At 44.7% G+C, this 22087-nt stretch overlaps 1 protein-coding gene across 1 annotated transcript; it reads right to left on the bottom strand.

Annotated features, from left to right (window-relative positions):
• Positions 1 to 3415: 3415 nt before the first annotated feature.
• LOC132390077 (zinc finger protein 229-like) lies at positions 3416 to 19097 on the bottom strand. The gene is made up of 3 exons (XM_059962672.1): positions 17677 to 19097; positions 16366 to 16516; positions 3416 to 5302 (listed from the first exon to the last, which is right to left on the bottom strand). The coding sequence occupies exon 3, from the start codon at positions 4978 to 4980 to the stop codon at positions 3508 to 3510; it is 1473 nt and encodes a 490-aa protein (XP_059818655.1). The 5' UTR covers positions 4981 to 5302; positions 16366 to 16516; positions 17677 to 19097; the 3' UTR covers positions 3416 to 3507.
• Positions 19098 to 22087: the final 2990 nt, after the last annotated feature.

Below are 22087 nucleotides of genomic sequence, written 5' to 3'. Positions count from 1 at the left end.
TGTGCTCAGTTCTGGTCGCCAAACTACAGGAAGGATGTGGAAGCCATAGAAAGGGTGCTGAGGAGATTTACGAGGATGGTGTCTGGATAGGAGAGCATGTCTTTTGAGAATAGGTTGAGTGAAAGTCTTTTCTCCTTGGAGTGATGGAGGATGAGCGGTGACCTGATAGAGTTGTTCAAGAAAATGAGAGACATTGATCGTGTGGATAGTTAGAGGCTTTTTCCCAGGGCTGAAATTGCGAGCACGAGGGCATAGTTTGAAGATGCTTGGAAGTAGGTACAGAGGAGATGTCAGGGGTAAGTTTTTTACACAGAGAGTGGTAAGTGCTTGGAATGGGCTGCCGGCAATGGTGGTGAAGGCGGACACGATAGGGTCTTTTAAGAGACTCCTGGATAGGTACACGGAGCTTAGAAAAACAGAGAACTGTAGGTAACCCTTGGCATTTCTAGAGCAAGGACATGTTCGGCATCGCTTTGTGAGCCAAAGGGCCTGTAACGTGCGGCAGGTTTTCTATGTTTCTAAGGTGCTGCACGTGAGGCTGCTTAACAGGATCACAGCTCATGGAATTACAGGAAAGAAACTTGTACTGACAAGGGAGAAAGAGTCAAAATAATGTGGGCAATTCTGTTTTGCTGTCGGTAACTCATGCTGTTCTGTAGGGGTCAGTATTGAGACCGCATCGTTTCATGTTAAATCTGAATGTTATGGATGACGGAATTGATACCTTGGTGACGAACATTGCAGTTGATACAAAGATCAGTACGGGACAGGTAGTTTAGAGCAAAGCGGGAGTCTGCAGAAGGACTTCGATAGGTCTGGAGAAGGCCAGCAAAGTAGCAGTTGAAATACAGTGTATGCAACTCATGTACATTTGGTAGAACTATTTGGCGTAGAAAAAAAAATGGGAGAAACTTGAAAAAATTAGATGTGCATAAGTGCTTGTGAGTCCTTGAGCAAGAGGCCCTAAAGATTTGCTTGCAGATTGAGTTGATTAAGGATGACAACTGCAATGTTAACAATATAAGAGCAAGGATGCGATACAATAGCTTTATAAAGCATTGGGCAGATCACTGTTGGTGCATTATGAGCAGATTCCGATCTGTACTTACGTCTTATTATCTGAGCAAAAGATGTGCTCGTAATTGAGTGGGTCCGGAGAAGTTTCAAAGAATGATTCCAGGAAGACCAAGATGAGGAAGTACGTGAAGGGATGCACTCAGTCATCCAACCTACAGAAATTTATCAATATCCACTGCTGCTGATTTCCACAAATAAATCTAAAGGGATATGCCCGATCAAATAGCTAATTAATCGATCAATAGCCCCCAAAACAACACGGCCCAGCCGGACACATAACAGTTTACTTTACATCTCACAACAGTGGATTCAGTAATGAAACCCGTGATTAATGTTGTTGTCCCTCTGAAATCATAAGAAACGCACATTAAGGTGCATTTAAATAAGAGCGCATCCCCACAGGTGACGTCGCACAGACCCCCCTCGCGCCTGACGTCACGCATGGGCTTCCCACACCGGGATCAGCCCTTACGTGCACAGCGTCTTACGTCATCCATGCGCTGGTGAGCTCGGGCTTTATCAGTTTAATAGCTGGGCTAATAGTCACGTGACCAGCCCTCCCCCCCCCCACCGCTGTCAACAAAGGATTCAGGGGCTGCGCTATTCCCATTGGTGCAAAGCGATGTCAATCACTTGTTACCACCAGTCGCAGAGGTGGACAAGTCCAGAGGGTGTTACCCCCGCTGAGTTCGCCTCCCGCTCCGGCCTCAAACTCCACAACACAGCGGAGTAAATGTCCGTTTTTTGATTTATTTCCATTTCCCTCCAAGGGAAGTTGGGGCGTTTGTGAAGTGTCTCCTGCAGCCGGAGTCTGATATGTCGCCGAGAGGTGGAGACCGCTCGGCCTGTCGGTTTGATGCCAATTCCCTGGGGAGGGAGAGGAGGGATTTAATTGAAAGGAAAAAGATGGTGTGAGAGGGAGCGGACAAGATGTTTGCCCCGGTGGAAATCTGTGGAAATGTCTGAGCCCACGGTGGTGGCGAGCAGAGGGATTCACATAGGGGAGGAAACACCGACAGACGGTTGACCTGCAAGTGGGGCCAATGATGGGGGTAGGAGGTGAGTTGTTGGGGCAACACGGGGCTGCGGAAGATGGACATTTTTTGCACAGAGGATTAAAAAAGTGATTGGAGAGTATTTGTATTAGAGAGTGCAATGAAGTTTCAACAGACTGATCCCTGAAATGGTTGTGTAATCATATAAAGAAAGATCAAATGTGATAACCCTTTCATTTAGAGAATCGAGGACTGAGAGGTGAACACATTGCAATGCACATCATTACTGGTTGAAACAGGGATCCCAGTCTCTGAACAAGGGGGTGGATGCCTATATTTTATAATAAAACCCCTATTGGTTTACCTTTACCTCCTCTCCTAGTTTTATGCTTGCCCTGGTCCTTCACACCCCCTTACCTGCTTAAGATTCAGCCCATTAGCAACAGTCAGCAATTCATTCTTTTTGGCTTTTCCTAATGCCTTAGGGGTTGGCACTTCCAGAAATTTATAAATGTCCATTGCTGCTGATTTCCACACACAAATAAATCAAAAGGGATTTACCCAATCAAATCGATAATTCATCGATTAATAGCCCCCAAATTTGTTCATATCCCAGACGCAGGCCCCAAATTTGTTACAAACCATAATGCTTTAGAAACAAGCTAGCAGCAATAGACTACACCTGGAGTCTGGTTTTGATGTTAAATCTGTCTTTATTAGAATCTACTTGTAAAATTGCAACTTCAACAAGATAAACAGAAGTTAACAGTGTTAAGTTTATAAATGTGTGTAAATGTAACTCCCAAACTATTGAGCTCAGGGGAAACAAGGCTTCCAGTCTTGAGATGGTAAAGTATGAAAGTTCAGTTGAACTACAGAATAGGCGATGAGAGAGAGTGAGTTATGATCCAGGGTAAATGGCGAGAGAAGTCAAATATGTAGAATTGCACAGGTTCTACGGTGGTAAAACGGGAGAACAGTTGCTGGAGATTTTATCCGTCATTGTTCCAAATCCACATACAAATTATCATCGAAAGTGACTTGTCACAAGGGGTATTGTCTTCGTGAACTACCACACCACAGCCAGGCGAGGGTTAACACATAAGTGGTCTCCACAGGATGCGCCAAATCCGATCCACTCTTAAGGATCAAACGAGATGACAACCACACATTCGATGTACGGTGAATCGACAATTAACCCGTCCTTGTGGGCATAGGAAAGTTCCAAACAGTGACCCTTGGCCACTAGTTCCCTGGTTTCGATCCTTCCATTTTTCCTCCTTTGTCTCTGTCTGTCTCTGAGTGTCTGTGTCCTCGGTTAAAACTAAACAAGCTGCGAGCAATGAAAACAAGCAGTAAGTCAGACTGAGTTGGCATCCTAATCCCTGTCTCTCTCTCTTAAAATGACAGTCCACATCAAACAAAACCCAGGGATTCATAACAACGGCCAGTCCCCACTGTGAACTGACTGGTGTGCCAGTAGTTGTGATGACCGAGTGAATCCTATCCCACAGTCTAAGCAGGTGAACGGCCTCTCCCCAGTGTGAAATCGCTGATGACTCTGTAAGCTGGATGACTGAGTGAATCCCTTTCCACAGACTGAGCAGGTGAATGGCCTCTCCCCAGTGTGAACTCGCTGGTGTCTCTGCAGGGTGGATGACCGAGTGAATCCCTTCCCACATACTGTGCAGGAGAACGGCCTCTCCCCAGTGTGAACTCGCTGGTGACTCAGTAGGGTGGATGACCGAGTGAATCCCTTCCCACATTCTGAGCAGATGAATGGCTTCTCCCCAGTGTGAACTCGCCGATGATTCTGTAGGTGGGATGACCGAGTGAATCCCTTCCCACAGACTGAGCAGGTGAACGGCTTCTCCCCAGTATGAACTGACTTGTGTGCCAGTAGTTGGGATGACCGAGTGAAACTCTTCCCACAGTCTGAGCAGGTGAATGGCCTCTCCCCAGTGTGAACTCGCTGATGACTCTGTAGGCTGGATAAATGAGTGAATCCCTTCCCACAGACTGAGCAGGTGAACGGCTTCTCCCCAGTGTGAACTCGCTGATGACTCTGTAGGATGGATGACCGAGTGAATCCCTTCCCACAGACTGAGCAGGTGAATGGCCTCTCCCCAGTGTGAACTCGCTGGTGTCTCTGTAGGGTGGATGAGTGAGTGAATCTTTTCCCACATTCTGAGCAGGTGAACGGCTTCTCCCCAGTGTGAACACGCTGATGACTCAGTAGGGTGGATGACTGAGTGAATCTTTTCCCACATTCTGAGCAGGTGAACAGCCACTCCTCAGTGTGAAGTCGCTGATGATTCTGTAGTTGGGATGACTGAGTGAATCCCTTCCCACAGACTGAGCAGGTGAACGGCTTCTCTCTAGTGTGAACTCGCTGATGACTCTGTAGGTGGGATGACTGAGTGAATCCCTTCCCACAGACTGAGCAGGTGAATGGCCACTCCCCATTATGAACTGACTGATGTGCCAGTAGTTGGGATGACTGAGTGAATCCTATCCCACATTCTGAACAGGTGAACGGCTTCTCCCCAGTGTGAACTCGCTGATGATTCTGTAGGTTGGATGACTGAGAGAATCCCTTCCCACAGACTGAGCAGGTGAATGGCTTCTCCCCAGTGTGAACTCGCTGATGACTCTGTAGTTGGGATGACTGAGTGAATCCCTTCCCACAGACTGAGCAAATGAACGGCTTCTCCCCAGTGTGAACTCGCTGATGACTCTGTAGGTGGGATGACTGAGTGAATCCCTTCCCACAGACTGAGCAGGTGAATGGCTTCTCCCCAGTGTGAACTCGCTGATGTCTCTGTAGGTTGGATGACGCAGTGAATCCCTTCCCACAGACTGTGCAGGTGAATGCCTGCCCCCTGGTGTGAACACGTTGGTGTGCCATTAGGTCAGATGACCGAGAGAATCCCTTCCCCGAAATTCAGCAGATGACCAGCTCTGCCCAGTGTCATCTGAGCGGTGTGTCCACAGGTGGGATGCCCGACAGAATCCTTTCTCACACACAGAACAGATGAATGGCCTTGCCCAGTGTGAACTTGCTGATGTACCTTCAGTTGAAATGACCAAGTGAATCCCTCCCCACAGTCTGAGCAGGAAGGATGGTTGATTGAATCCCTTGCTCCACTTCTTAAATATCTGGACAGAGACAAAAAAACTGTTGTGCCGTGTTTCAGATTCCTGGAGACATATTCCTTCCCGTTTTTAACCTGTAAAAGATTTACAAAATCCATCAATGAGTGTAGGACAACATTTCAGATGAGATTACTTGAGTTGCTAAGATTTGATTTGGTATCACACTGTTACGGTGAGGTTAAACCCAAGTTGGAAGATAAATCATCTCCTGACTGGGCAGAGTGCTGGCATCTGGAATGACCATCAATTCCCATATGCATTTCAAGTTCCAACTCCTTACAGTGCAGGGTTACAAGCTGCAGCTGGATGCACTTCTTGTAAGTGAGAGCATCAGGGACACTACAGGTTTCCCCATCTTCCCTCCAATACCCCCTCTAATTTGTAATAACCAGTGTGTACATAAATCTTGCACTGTGCATTTTTTTTACCCAGTGACAAGATGTGCACAGTGAATTTTATATAGAGAGGTATTCATTTTCACAGCTAGAAAATCACAGTCAATAGGAACTTTGATCTCCTCTGGGTTCAATCCAGTTCATCTACACTCTCACACAACCTATGTAGCAGGCCTGTAATGGGTAATGAAGGATTTTCTCACCAAAGTTTTTGCATGTTGTCCCTATATTGTTTGCTTGCTAAGTTATGCTTTAACAAGTCAGATTTCCAAATATCATTCCACTTCTTCCCACTTGCAAATTCTCCAGCAACTTTTGCAACACCAGAATACACACAAATATTACCAGTTTCTATATTCTACATAAATATTTCCCCTGAACCCTCCCCCCCCCCCCAATGACTGACAGTGGTGAACTCAGTTTCTATCCTCCCTTGAAGCCTCCCCCAATTCTCCAGCAACGTTTGCATCGCCACAATACACACATCAGACAAAGACTAACAGTGGTGAACTCAGTGATGGCAATGCCAATGAATATGAAGGGAAGGGCAGTAGTCTTTCTGTCTCACTGGAGTCTGGCACATTTGTGATGTGAAAGCTACTTGCTGCCCAGGGCAAAGGTGCTTGATATCATTCAGTACCCAGAGAGAATGGGACAAAACATGCTCTCACCGGTAGAAAAGTCCAGAACAAGAGGAGGTAGAACAAGCAACAGACACAAAATGCTGGAGGAACTCATCAGGCCAGGCAGCATCTACGGAAAAGAGTACCAATGCTGAATTCCTCCAGCATTTTGTGTGTGTTGCTTGGATTTCCAGCATCTTCAGATTTTCTCTTATTAGTGATTGGAGGTAAAACAAAGGTGATTTTCTCAACTGGTGATGTAAAAGATTTTGTTCCCTTTCTCTGAGTTCCTAATCCTTGCCTTTATTATAGCTGGAGCTCAGCTCTGTCTGAAAGATCCATTGGTTCCCATTCACTCAGCAGCCGGAAGCTCCCCGGGGCCCATGTACGGATCGTGGTGCTGAGAGACAGGGACAAGAGCAGGACTGTCCCGGGATTGTTGGCCATGGTGTCCAGATTTCACAGGAATTGTCGCGAAGTCGGTGTTTAAGATAAAAACACGGAGAATCGCTATTACCTGCACCCGACATTTTTAAAGCCTTCTGTGTACTGCGCGCATGCGTGATACTCAGGGACGTCCTCAGCCTGACACCTGCGCATTTCATCAGCGCTTTAGCACTGGCAAAATTCTTAATGCATGGCCCTATGGGTAATCACGATGCCATTAACCATTTCTGCAAGCACCGGTTCAATGTCCATACCTCATTTTTTTTATAGTGTGTATAGAAAAATTCTACAGCTGTTTTAACGTAGAAAGCAGCTCCCATAAACAATATACTCAATATCAACGTGTATCTCACGCCAAAGTAAAATGCAGATATAAAACACAGGAGATTCTGCAGTTGCTGGAAATACAGAGACACACACACACAAAACGCTGGAGGAACTCTGCAATTCAGAGAGGAACTAAGCAGCGGAGTACACAGTCCAGGCATGCTGAAGGGGCTCAGCCTAAACATTGTCTTTTTATTCCTCTCCACATTTGCTGCCTGAAATTAACCACCTTTTTTTCCGGTCAACCAGTTTCCAAATGTTTCTGACCTTCCTTTTGTAGCCACATCCTGCTGGTCTGATTCCTCCTCCTCCTGGTAAATTCTAGACCCCATCGCTCTCTGGAGCCCCAAAGCCCTGACTCAGGCTGGCAACTTTTTTGTTTTTGACTCTGCACCATCGAAGATTCACTCGCTAGTCTGCTGTCAGACTTCAGAGGTGCATTGTGTTACGAGACCACAGGTTCGCTTACTGTGAGTGTCACTTTGTGCCTGAGTGAGGCGGGGCTGTGACGTTAGACACAAGGAGAGAGAGAGAGAGAGAGAGAGAGAGAACGTAAAAACCACAGTGAGCTCATCGTCTTATTCACCCTGTAGAAAATCATGCAAGTGCATAAGATGATGAGAGGCATTGGTTGTGTGGATAGCCAGCGGCTTCTTCCCCAGGGCTGAAACAGCTAACACGAGGGGGAATAGGTTTAAGCTGAAAAACTTAAAACTTGTTGTAGTTCATCCATGCAATTTTTAAATGCTTGCCATTGCCTTTGAATGTTGCGGAACCAACTAGAGAGCAGGCCATTCTACATTGTGCATTGAGCAAAAAGAAAGGGTTAGTTAGCAATCTTGTCGTGCGAGGCCCCTTGGGTAAGAGTGACCATTATATGGTGGAATTCTTCATTAAGATGGAGAGTGACATAGTTAATTCAGAAACAAAGGTTCTGAACTTAAAGAAAGGTAACTTTGAAGGTATGAGACGTGAATTAGCTAAGATAGACTGGCAAATGATACTTAAAGGTTGACGGTGAATATGCAATGGCAAGCATTTAAAGCATGGATGAACTACAACAATTGTTCATCCCAGTTTGGCAAAAGAATAAGCCAGGGAAGGTAGTGCACCTGTGGCTGACAAGGGAAATTAGGGATAGTATCAAGTCCAAAGAAGAAACATATAAATTAGCAAAAAAATGTGCCACACCTGGGGACTGGGAGAAATTCAGACACCAGCAGAGGAGGACAAAAGGCTTAATTAGGAAAGGGAAAAAAGATTATGAGAGAAAGCTGGCAGGGAACATAAAAACTGACTGTAACAGCTTTTACAGATATGTGAAAAGAAAAAGATTGGTCAAGACAAATGTAAGGACCTTTACAGTCAGAAACAGGTGAATTGATCATAGGGAACAAAGACATGGCACACCAGTTGAATAACTACCTTGGTTCTGTCTTCACTAAGGAGGACATAAATAACCCTCCGGAAATAGTAAGAGACCGAGGGTCTAGTGAGATGGAGGAACTGAGGGCAATACATGTTAGTAGGGAAGTGGTGTTAGGTAAATTGAAGGGATTAAAGGCAGATAAATCCCCAGGGCCAGATGTTCTGCATCCCAGAGTAGCCCAAGAAATAGTGGATGCATTAGTGATAATTTTTCAAAACTCCTTAGATTCTGGATTAATTCCTGAGGATTGGAGGGTGGCTAATGTAAGCCCACTTTTTAAAAAAGGAGGGAGAGAGAATCCGGGGAATTATAGACTGGTTAGTCTGACATCGGTGGTGGGAATAATGCTAGAGTCGGTTATCAAAGATGTGATAACAGCACATTTGGAAAGAGGTGAAATCATCGGACAAAGTCAGCATGGATTTGTGAAAGGAAATTCCGGTCTGACGAATCTTATAGAATTTTTTGAAGATGTAACTAGTAGAGTGGATAGGGGAGAGCCAGTAGATGTGGTATGCTTAGATTTTCAAAAGGCTTTTGACAAGGTCCCACACAGGAGATTAGTGTGTAAACTTAACACACTCAGTATTGGGGGTATGGTATTGATGTGGATAGAGAATTGGTTGGCAGGAAGCAAAGAGTAGGAGTAAACGGGAACTTTTCAGAATGGCAGGCAATGACTAGTGGGGTACCGCAAGGCTCAGTGCAGGGACCCCAGTTGTTTACAATGTATATTAATGATTTTAGATGAGGGAATTAAATGCAGCATCTCCAAGTTTGCGGATGACACGAAGCTGGGCGGCGGTGTTAGCTGTAAGGAGGGTGCTAAGAGGATGCAGGGTGACTTGGATAGGTTAGGTGAGTGGGCAAATTCATGGCAGATGCAATTTAATGAGGATAAATATGAGGTTATCCATTTTGGTTGCAAGAACAGGAAAACAGATTATTCTCTGAACGGTGGCCGATTAGGAAAAGGGGAGGTGCAACGAGACCTGGGTGTCATTGTACACCAGTCATTGAAGGGAGGCATGCAGGTACAGCAGGCGGTGAAAAAGGCGAAAGGTATGCTGGCATTCATTGCAAAGGGATTTGAGTACAGGAGCAGGGAGGTTCTACTGCAGTTGTACAAGGCCTTGGTGAGACCGCACCTAGAGTATTGTGTGCAGTTTTGGTCCCCTAATCAAAAGGTTCACCAGATTGATTCCTGGGATGACAGGACTTTCATATGAAGGAAGACTGGATCGACTAGGCTTATACTCACTGGAATTTAGAAGATTGATGGGGGATCTTATTGTAACATATAAAATTCTAAAGGGATTGGACAGGCTAGATGCAGGAAGATTGTTTCCGATGTTGGGGGAGTCCAGAATGAGGGGTCACAGTTTAAGGATAAAGGGGAAGACTTTTAGGACCGAGATGAGGAAAAACGTCTTCACACAAAGAGTGGGGAATCTGTGGAATTCTCTGCCACAGGAAACAGTTGAGGCAAGTTCATTGGCTATATTTAAGAGGGAGTTAGATATGGCTCTTGTGGCTAAAGGGATTGGGGTTATGGAGAGAAAGCAGGTACAGGGTTCTGAGTTGGATGATCAGCCATGATCATACTGAATGGCGGTGCAGGCTCGAAGGGCCGAATGGCCTACTCCTGCACCTACTTTCTATGTTTCTATCCACCGTCAACCCTTTAAATATCATTTGCCAGTCTGTCTTAGCTACATCGGGTCTCATATCTTCAAAGTTGCCCGTCGTTAAGTTCAGAACATTTGGTTCTGAATTAACTATGTCACTCTCCATCTTAATGAAGAATTCCACCATATTATGGTCACTCTTACACAAGGAGCATCGCATGACAAGATTGCTAATTAACCCTTCCTCATTGCTCAATACCCAGTCTAGAATGACCTGCTCCCTAGTTGGTTCCTCGACATGTTGGTTCAGAAAACCATCCCGCGCACATTCTAAGAAATCCTCTTCCTCAGCACCCTTACCAATTTGGTTCACCCAATCTATATGTAGATTGAAGTCACCCGTTATAACTGCTGTTCCTTTTTTGCACGCATTTCTAATTTCCTGTTTAATGCCATCCCCAACTTCACTACTACTGTTAGGTGGCCTGTACACAAATCCCACCAGCGTTTTATGCCCCTTAGTGTTACGCAGCTCTACCCATATCGATTCCACATCCTCCAGGCTAATGTCCTTCCTTTCTATTGTGTTAATCTCTTCTCTAACCAGCAAGGCTACCCCACCTCCTTTTCTTTCCTGTCTATCCCTCCTGAATATTGAATATCCCTGGATGTTGAGCTCCTATCCTTGGTCACCCTGAAGCCATGTCTCTGTGATTCCAACTATATCATATTCATTAATAACTATCTGCACATTCAATTCATTCACCTTATTACAAATGCTCCTTGCATTGACACACAAAGCCTTCAGGCTTATTTCTACCACACTCTTAGCCCTTATAAAATTATGTTGAAAAGTGGCCCTTTTTGATTTTTGCCCTGGATTTGACTGCCTGCCACGTTTACTTTTCACCTTACTACTTTTTTGCTTCTACTGTCATTCTTCACCCCTCTGTCTCTCTGCACTTGTTCCCATCCCTCTGCCACATTAGTTTAAATCCTCCTGAACAGCAGTAGCAAACGCTCCCCCTCGGAATAGGAAGACGGACAGCCCTCTGTGATTCCTGTGTATGCTCCCTGGAAGCCTCAAGAAATGATAATGATCATGAATCAGGCCCCAGATAGAAAAGAAAAAACAGCGCAGTTTGCTCAGTGTGTCCACAGTACCATACAAATGTTTAATGCGACTCCTCAAGATTTAACTGCTGTATGATTCTCTCAGCTGATGAGAGGCAAAAAGGGAAGGCAGAATTGAGATACAGGAGTTACAGCTATCAGGAGTAACAGGCGGAAAACCATAATGAGAATGAACAGACTGACCAGATTATTCAAGCCTTGGAAAGGGCTCTCCAGCAACCTGTAAACATCACTAAAGTACTTGAATGCAAACCTGAGCCTGGGGAATCGGGACCAGACTATTGGGAGTGACTTGTGGCCTGCTACTGCACCTTTGCAGGAGACCAAGCCTTTAATGATGGGAATCTGTCCCCCCAGTTCAATGCCCTACTGCTCCAATGCTTACCAACTGAGTTAGCCAACATGATTAAAACAAATAATATGGATTGGCCTGACAATGACCAAAATCGAATGCGATGAGCTTTGACATATCATTAGGACCCAAATTTCGAATCCCGATCAACCCTGAAGGGAACTAATATTAAAGGTGAATATGCTCAGCGGGAAGGACGCAAGCGGGCTATATCTGAGGAACAGAAATGGGAACAAAAACCTACCAAGTGACAGGTGGGGACAACAACCCGTTTAGAAATTGACAAGAAGATCCTTGCAACCATGACTGCCAACCCTCAGGAAGAGCCCAATGTAATATTGCAAGTTGCTGGAAATCCAGTTCCATTTATGATTGATATGAGGGCAACCACAACCATTCTCGATCAGGAAATAGTATCGGAAAAGGGATTCCAGCTATCAGACGCTACAATCACTCTGTCAGTGTTCGAAGGCACGGAACGTACGTATTCACGTACCCAGCCACTGCAGGTGGAATTCCAGGGGAACCAGTGTGAGGTTTCATTTACTGTCACCACCAGACGGGGGTGTAATCTCGTAGGGAGAGACTTGCTCTGTCTGTTGGAAGTTGAGATTCTATGCATGGACAAGGATATCATGCTGGAACTGCGAACAACTGATAGCTTCCTCTGACCACCCAGTGGTGGGCACTTTATCTGGACTCCAGTACATTTGAACCCCTTCTTCCAGTGGCCGACTCTCATGTGACTCTGTGCTATGACCCTACGTGGTGCTCAACTGAGGAAAGCCAATATTATGCACCCCGAGGGACAGAAATTCCCAGTCACGGTGATTGGAGAGGTTAAAGGAAGAGACTGCATTGCATTTCTGGCCGAGGTCCCAGATTTCTTTTGGCGACAGACAGGACTGGAGGTTCCCAATACCACCTTCAGGGTCTGACCTGGGTTCAAGCCAATGAGCCGAGTGCTCCTGGCCTACACCATGACGAAACAGGCCTCCAGCACCAAGGGAGACTGGCAAGACTTGGCCGTGGGCCAACTCCGATACTAGAAGGAGTCTGAGGTGAAGACGGGACATCTGGTAAGACATTCTTTTAATAGTGACTGAACCCAAGATGTTGTACCCCATCTCTGGGCAATTTCAGTCCATGAAGTCCGCCCTCCTGTCTGGATCACAGTGAAAGAAGGACAGACTCTCCCAACCATTCTGCAATACCCTCTCTAGCCCATCCGGATCACTGTGAAAGATGGACAGACTCTCCCATCCATTCTACAATACCCCCTCTAGCCCGTCCGGATCACTGGGAAAGAAGGACAGACTCTCCCATCCATTCTGCAATGCCCCCTCTAGCCCGTCCGGATCACTGGGAAAGAAGGACAGACTCTCCCATCCATTCTGCAATGCCCCCTCTAGCCCGTCCGGATCACTGTGAAAGAAGGACAGACTCTCCCATCCATTCCACAATACCCCCTCTAGCCCATCCGGATCACTGTGAAAGCAGGACAGACTCTCCCATCCATTCTGCAATACCCCCTCTAGCCCGTCCGGATCACTGGGAAAGAAGGACAGACTCTCCCATCCATTCTGCAATACCCCCTCTAGCCCGTCTGGATCACTGGGAAAGAAGGACAGACTCTCCCATCCATTCTGCAATGCCCCCTCTAGCCCGTCCGGATCACTGGGAAAGAAGGACAGACTCTCCCATCCATTCTGCAATACCCCCTCTAGCCCGTCCGGTTCACTGTGAAAGAAGGACAGACTCTCCCATCCATTCTGCAATACCCCCTCTAGCCCGTCCGGATCACTGGGAAAGGACAGACTCTCCCATCCATTCTGCAATACCCCCTCTAGCCTGAGGCAACGTTTTATGAGGATGGAAGCTCTTTTGTGGATCCAGCAGGGAAACGATGCGATAGTGACAGACAGTGAAGTAACTGAACAGGCCTCTTTTGAAGCAGCTGTCTCCGCCCAGAAGGCTGAGCTGTTTGCTCTGACTCGTGCCTGTATCCCAGCAACAGACAGAAGTGGGAACGTTCACCCAGACTCCCATTATGCATTTGGAATTGCACATGACTACGGGGCTCTCTAGGAACATGGAGATTCTTGACTTCCTCTGGCCACCCCATTAGTAATGACAACTTACTCACTGTTCTGCAGCTACCTCGAGTTTTGTTCTTCTCAGGGGGACGCCTCTGAGGAGGAGTGAAAACTGTGGTCCCATATGGGGTGCAAGAAAGTCCCCGGCCTAAGTTTTTGGATCACCTAGTGGGACAGGTTTGTGTTCCAACACAATTTTTACCAATACAATTTTTGACACACCTGGGAAAGGAGGGAATGGTTGGTAACCTGTACCCTGCACATCGGGTACGACTCCCTTGACAGGTGGATCTTTTTCATGTCTACAAGTTGATTTTATTGAATTGCCTAGAGTACATTGCTATAGATACTGCTTAGTTATTATAGATGTGTTTAATAGATGGATTGAAGCTATTCCAACTACCATTAATACTGCTGTGACTGTTGTGAAGGTATTATTATGGGAAATAATTCCCAGGTACAAGCCAGAGATGCTGAGTTCAACAATGGCCCACACTTTATGGTGAAAGTAAATGAAGGAGTATGTAACAAACTAGCTATCAAGCAACAATTCCACTGTGTACACCACCCACGGGCCGCTGGCAGTGTGGAAAGAGCCAATGGCACTCTGAAGAGTAAACTGGCCAGACTAACAGTGGAGACTGGACTCACTTGGTTGAAGGTCCGACCATTAGCCCGATTCCACATGAGGGTTACCCCACAGAGGAAAACAGGGTTGTCACCAGCTGAAATCATTTCTGGACGGCCCATGAGTACACCCTGGGAACAAAGTCTCAGGATTAAAGCCAAAGTGTATAAGAATAAAGAACCTTGGTTCTCGATGGATATTGGAACTCTGATAAAGAAGAGAGAGATGTATGACATGTGTAAGAATCAGGGAGCAAAGAAGGTACTTGAGGGGTATAAAAAGTGCAAAAAAATACTTAAGGAAGAAATCAGGAGGACTGAAAGAAGACATGAGGTGGCGTTGGCAGTCAAGGTGAAGGATAGTAAGAGCTTCCACAGATATATTAATAGCAAAAGGATAGTTAAGGGATAAAATTGGTCATCTTGAAGATCAGAGTGGTTGGCTATGCATGGAACCAAAAGAAATTGGGGAGATGTTAAATGTTTTTTTTGTGTCTGAATTTACTAAGGAAACTGGCATGGAGTCAATGGAATAAGGCAAACAAGTATTGAGGTCATGGAACCTATACAGATAGAAGAGGAGGAGGTGCTTGCTACCTTGAGGTGAGTAGATAAATCTCCAGGACCTGACAGGGTATTCCCTCGGACCTTGAAGGAGACTAGTGTTGAAATTGCAGAGGCCCTGGCAGATATATTTAAATGTCGTTATCTACGGGTGAGGTGCCAGAGATTTGGAGGATAGCTCATGTTGTTCCGTTGTTTAAAGCAGGCTCTAAAAGTAATCCAGGAAATCATAGGCTTGAAAGTTTGATGTAGGTCATGGGTAAGTTATTGGAAGGAGTACGAAGAGATAGGATCGACAATTATTTAGATAGACAGGGACTTATTAGGAAGAGTCAACACGGCTTTGTGCACGGTAGGTCATGTTTAACAAATATATTAGAGATTTTCGAGGCGGTTACAAGGAAAGTGGATGAAGGCAAGGCAGTGGATGTTGTCTGTATGGACTTCAGTAAGGCCTTTGACAAGGTCCCGCATGGGAGGTTAGTTAGGAACATTCAGTCACTAGGTATACATGGTGAGGTAGTAAATTTGAATGGGAATTGAGAAAGGGAGAAGTCAGAGAGTGGTCGTGGAGGATTGCTATTCTTGAGTGGAGGCCTGTGACAGGTGGTGTGCCACAGGGATCAGTGCTGGGTCCATTGTTATTTGTCATCTATATCAATGATCTGGATAATAATTTGGTAAATTGGATCAGCAAATTTGTTGATGATACAAAGATTGGAGGTGTAGTGCACCGTGAGGAAGATTTTCAAAGCTTGCAGAGGGATCTGGACCAGCTGGAAAAATGGCAGATGGAGTTTAATACAGACAAGTGTGAGGTATTGCACTTTGGAAGGTCAAACCAATATAGAACATACAAGGTAAAAGGTAGGGCACTGAGGAGTGCACTAGAACAGAGGGATCTAGGAATACTGATAGAAAATTCCCTAAAAGTGGCATCACATGTAGATAGGGCAGTAATGAGATGGTACATTGGCCTTTATAAATCAAAGTACTGAGTATAAGAGTTGGAATGTAATGGTGTGGTTGTATATTGCAATAGTGAGGGGGAATTTGGAGTATTGTGTGCAGTTTTGGTCACCGAATTACAGGAAGGATATTAATAAGGTTGAAAGAGTGCAGAGAAGGTTTACAAGGATGTTGCCAGGACTTGAGAAACTGAGTTACAGAGAAAGGTTGAATAGGGTAGGACTTTATTCCCTGGAGTGTAGGAGAATGAGGGATGATTTGATAGAGGTGTATAAAATTATGATGGGTACAGATAGAGTGAATGCAAGCAGTCTTTTTCCACTGAGGCTAAGGGAGAAAAAAAACCAGAGGACATGGGTTAAGGGAGAAGGGCAAAAAGTTTAAAGGGAATATTGGAGGTGGGGGCTTCTTCACAACTGTGTCTGACTGGTACTGGCATAACTGGTTCTTCTGGGCACATTCTGTCTCACTCCCAACTATTTTGTACCTTCCTTTGTACAGGTATGTAATGCCTAAAGGACCAGTGTTTGAGTAAATGAGACTCACCAAACTTTCTCCTGACTGAATCACTGGAATCTCCGAGTCATATGGGTCCTCTCCAGTCAGTGCTCTCAATCCTCGGGCTGGTTCACATGTTGCTGTTCCCTCGTCTTCAGTCATGCGTTTTCTTCCAATAAATCTCTCACCGCAGTTTTAACTTTAACATGAAAGATAATGAAGCACGTTAACAATGAAAAGGAGGACCAAACATTTCTGCTTAATGTTACTAGGAAGAAAACTCACTGAAATTTAAACGTTGAAGGCAAATATAATGATCTCAGTGAACAATCTTTTATTGTCCCTCACATGACACAGACGATACGGGATAAGAAGGAGCCATCATTCAGTCACGGTAAGATATAAGACACGGGAACAGAATTAGGTGATTCAATCCATCTGGTCTGCCCACCATTCAACCACGACTGATTTTTATTCCAACACCATATTCCTGTCTTCCTCCAGTAACACTGAAGCTACTCAGCAATCATGAGTATATTAATCTTCACAAATATACCCAAATGGCAGCCTCAAACAAATTCTGCGGCAACAAATTCCAGATATCAGACATCTCTTGGCCAAAAAATTTTTCTCATCTCAGTTTTAAAGGGAAGCAAGTTTATTCTGAGACTGTGCTGTCAGATCACAGACTCCCTGTCTAATGGAAACATCCTCTTCATGTCCAGGCTATTCAGCATTTGGTAGGCTTATTTAACCATACATCCCTCCACCACCCCCACCGTCCCTCTGAACTCCATCGAGCACAGGTCCAGAACCATCAAATGCTCCTCACACATAAAGCCGATCATTCCTGAGATTATTCATGTGAACCTCATTAGCAACAACTGTACTGAACACATTTCCAGCAATAACAGACAAAATGGTACCAGATAATTGACAGGGAAAAGTTGTGCTTTCTTTACTGTTATACTATCACTCCATTTCCAGGTTAAAACTGGTCCATTTCAGGAAATTTGTATTACAGATCCTAGGATACAGATCTTGTCTTGCCTATACTGGAGTGACCGCCGGCGCTGGGCTATAAACGTGCAGGAGTAATGTGTGGCTAAGTGCCTTGCTCAGGAACACACCACGCTGCGTGGTGCTGAAGCTCGAACCATTCATCCCCTTGACATCCCAGTCCATGGCTAAAGCAGGCAATGAAATCAAAGATCCCCACAACCTGGGACGTTCACCTTTCACACCCACCCCAGTCCGGGAGAAGACACAACAGCCAAAAAGCCCCACGACAAAAGCGAGGAGCCCCAGGACAAAAGCGAGGAGCCCCAGGAAGCGAGGCGAGATCAGGGAAGTTAATACCTGAACACAGTCAGTGGCCAAAATCAACCACGTGATCTGGCGTCACAAAGCGGAGGCGGGGCGAATCTGCGGCACAAGACACAAGTGACCTGTCTGCGAGTCTTCCATTTCAATTCTGCTGAAACAGACAGCCTGGGCTCCCGGTTTGGATCGTTCAATGCAGATTAAGTTAAGTCGACACATTTCTGACGAGCCCAGATAGCTGGAAAATAGATGATTAACTGGCCCTCAGTTCCGGGCTCACGGCCAACATCAGATCTCCCCGCTCGGGATCGGTCTCAATACCGAAGTATTGAAGTGATATCTTCGGCCCGCAGAGAGTGATCTCGAAGGAAGAGTCGAAAGTCTTTCCCGAACACACGGCCGACCCACTTCAGCTCTGAGCGGAGAGGATAACACCGTCCACCCGGAGACTGTGAACATGCGCGAAGAGATTGTTACATCATCGGGAGGCGGGGCCACGCAGATGCTGCGGTTAAATGGGAGGGGCAAATGGGATTACTCGTCAGGATTGGTGACACCTCCCCCCTCCCCCCAAGGCAGAGACTCCAGCTACTCATTAGTCAGTGGAAAGAAGCAAACTTGCCGCTCACATCTCCTCTCACCTTAAATGTATTAGACATTTCAACCCCCAGGAAAAATATATCGTCTGTCCACTCTATCTATTCCTCTCGTAATCTTATAAACGTCCATCCAGTCTCACCCCAGCCTGCGCCGCTCTGGAGAAAACAACACAAGTTTGTCCAGCCTCTCGTTATAGCTCATGCCCTCTAATCCAGGCAGTGTCCTGGTAAACCTCTTCTGTGCCCTGTCCAAAGCCCCGACATCCTTTCGAGAATGGGGGCGACCAGAACTGTATGAAACACTCCAGATGTGGTCTAACTAGTTTTATAAAACTGTGTTACGAGCTGCAACGTTTTAGAAACGAACCAGCAGCAATAGAGTTCACACTGGAGTCTGGTTTTGATGTTAAAATCACTCTCTTTATTAGTATCTATTTATAATATAGTAACAACGAAATAAAGGAAAGTTAACAGTGTTAAGTGTATATGTGTGTAAATGTATTTCCCAGACTATCGAGTCTGAGGGAACAAAGCTTAGAGTCTTTAAATGGTAAAGTAGGAAAATTCAGTAATCTACGGAATAAATGATGGGAGAGAGATGCTTGTAATCCATGGTGAAACGTAAAGAAAAGGCCGTTACTTCAAAATAACCGTCGACGAAGTTCTTATCCGTTGAATCCGTCCACAGACGAGTTATCAGCGAAAGTGACCTGACAGAGGAATACCGTCTTCCCGGGGTTACCACACAACATACCCAGGCAAGGGTTAACACAAGATATTCCAAAACCCACTCCTATGGATTATACGAAGTGACAGCCACACACATTCGTTGTGCTTCCGTGTACCGTGTACCGTGGGCCGAGGAGACTCTCAACCCTCAGCTGCGAATAACTGAAGCGATCAGCTTTTGCACTCTCTCTCTCTCTCTCTCTCTCTCTCTTTAGACTGGCCGACTGCCTGTCTGCAGTTCGCTCTCTCTCCCTCTCTTCTGGTTCAGTCCACACTCAGCGCTATCAGCCTGTGACTGACGTCATAGTCCCGCCTCCTCACGCCGGCGCTCTTAAAGAAACAGTCACAGTACGACCGCAGGCTCGTAACAGCCGCAACACAACCTCCCGACTTTTGAACTCAATGCTTCAACTAATAAAGACAACCACGCCATTTGCCTTCTTAACCACTGGATCAATCTGTTTCAGTCTCTTTCAGGGAGCAATGAACTTGGAGTCTACGATCCCTCTGATCATCGACACTGTTCAGGGTTTTGCATTTAACGGTGTACTGTCTCATACATTCGACCTACCGAGCTGGCAAGATGATCATCACTAATCAAATTTCACTGAGATTTCTCAGGTCCTGTTGAATTTATTGCCAAGTGCACAAGTACGGGAAGGTACAGGTACAGAGGAACACTGACTTGTGGCAGCATCACACGCAAGTACATTCACATAACACACAGAACACAAATTATACGATGCTCTGTCAGTAACAATCTCTAAATATGTTTTATATCATTAACAATATATAAAATACATTGTGTCATGATCAATAGTAAAATGTGCATTTTGTGTCAATAACAGTCTGGAAATGTTGAATTTGGTCCCTGTCTCCATTCCTCCTGCAATCCACAACCAGCTCCTCTTTTTTTGTCACAATGAGGGAGAGGTTGTTTTCTTGTGTCGGGGTGATGACGTCTTCTCTGTAGGCTGCCTCGTTATTATTTGGGATTCGGCCAGTCAGTGTAGTGTATTCAGCAAATTTAATTAACAGATTGGAGCTGTGGGTGGCGACACGTCATGGGAATACAGAGAGTAAAGTAGGGGGGCAAAGAGACACCCCTGTGGGGTATGTGTGCTGAGGGTCAGAGAGACAGAGGTGAGGGAGCCCACTCTTACCACCTGCCGACGATCTGACAGGAAGTCCAGGATCTAGCTACACAAGGCAGGGTGAAGGCCGAGGTCTCTGAGCTTCTTGTTGATACTTCACGCCTTCGTATGGCTACTGCTCTGCCCATGACTGCAGAGAACTTTGGAGAGCAGAGAACATCAGGGAAACAAGCCTCCCCTCCATGGACTCTTCCTACTCTTCCCCTGCCTCGGAAAAGCAGGCCATGTACTCAAAGACCCTCACATTACCTGGACATTCTTGCTGCAAACCCGCTCTCCCATCGGGGAAGAGATACAAAAGCCTTAAAGTGCGACACGCCCGGCTCAAGGACGGTTTCCTGTCTACAGTTACAAGCTAAATGAATGATAAAATGGACTCGACCTCACAATGTAACTCGACGTGACTCTGCACCATATGTCTAGTGATTGTTTTGCCAGTTTCATTTTTCATTTTTAGAATCTTTTTTATTGATGCTTAATCTTCTACAGCTATATAATGATGCAAAACGTCAATAGATTAGTATGTACACAGTTAATAAAGCTGAAAAAAAACTGATCGTAAAATATAAAAATGGAAACAAATATATATATATATATAGAAAAATAAGGGAAAAAAGTGTCCCATCTAACGCGGAAAAAAACCCAGTAACCAGAAAAAAAGGGGAAAAGTCCATTAGGAATGAACCCTCCGGAGCAATACGTTTGGCCATTACCTAAATTTTTTTAAAAAGAATCATCAACCGTCATTTCACACTTATAAAAAAAATAAAATTGGACGGAAAACATACAGCAACATTCAAATTAAATGATAATATTTGGCAAAAGAACCCCATCTTCTCTCAAAATCGAATCGAGGATCAAAAGTTCTACTTGTATTTCTTCCAAACTAAGACATAACATTCCTTGAGAAAACGATTCAATGAATGTAGGGGAAGAAATATCTTTCCATAATAAAATAGCCCTTATTGTCAGTAGAGTAACAAATGCAATTACATGTTGATCTGAAGATGAAATACCCTGAATATGATGTGGAACTTTACCAAATAGAACAGTCAACCTATTAGGTTGTAAATTAATTTTCAGAGCTTTAGAACTTGTAGAAATAAAAGATTTCCAAAACTATTTTAATGAAGAACTTGACCAGAACATACGTGACAAAGTAGCTACTTCAGTTTTACATCTATCCCAGCATTTGTCTATACTAGGAAATATTTTAGATCGTCTCTCCTTTGTTAAGTAATAACGGTGAACAGTTTTAAATGGAATTAAACAATGGTTGGCACATTCAGAAGAGGAATTTACATTTTTAAAAACTCGAAGCCAATCTTCATTAACAAAGGTCATATTAAGTTTTCTCTCCCAATCTTGTTTAATCTTTAGTGATAGGTTCTCGTTTGGTAACAAAAATAAATGATACATTCTGCCAATGGAACCTTTCACAAAGGGATTCAATTTCAAAATGGCATCCAACAAATCAGATTCTTGTAAACATGGAATCTTAGGTAAATAATGTTGTAAAAAATGTCAAAACTGTACATATTGAAAAACATGTGTATGAGCGAGAGAAAATTTGTTAATTAACTCTTCAAAGATCATCAATCGGCCATCACAAAATAAATCTGTAAAAGAAAGGATCCCTTTATTTTTCCATAGGAGAAAAATGGGGTCAGTTGTTGAAGGTATAAATGAGAAGTTTCGATGTAAAAAACTAGTCATCTTAAATTGTTTAAATTTTTTTAAAACACGAAACTGAACCCAAATCCGTAGAGATTGTTTAATAACCGTGTAAAAATTTAAATTTGGAATTTTAAAGAGCTGTAAAAGTAATGGAGCTCCTAATATTGAAGTTAAATGAAATTGTTTAACTGCTTTTAATTCCAAATCAACCCACAATTGATTTTAGTTCTTATCAAGACAATATAACCAAAAACAGGATTCTCTAATGTTCACAGCCCAATAATACAG

Source organism: Hypanus sabinus, unplaced genomic scaffold, assembly GCF_030144855.1.
Source record: "Hypanus sabinus isolate sHypSab1 unplaced genomic scaffold, sHypSab1.hap1 scaffold_758, whole genome shotgun sequence".
NCBI classification, from domain to species: Eukaryota; Metazoa; Chordata; class Chondrichthyes; order Myliobatiformes; family Dasyatidae; genus Hypanus; species Hypanus sabinus.
Note: the sequence above shows the minus strand (reverse complement) of the source record. Positions and strands in the feature narration are given on the sequence as shown.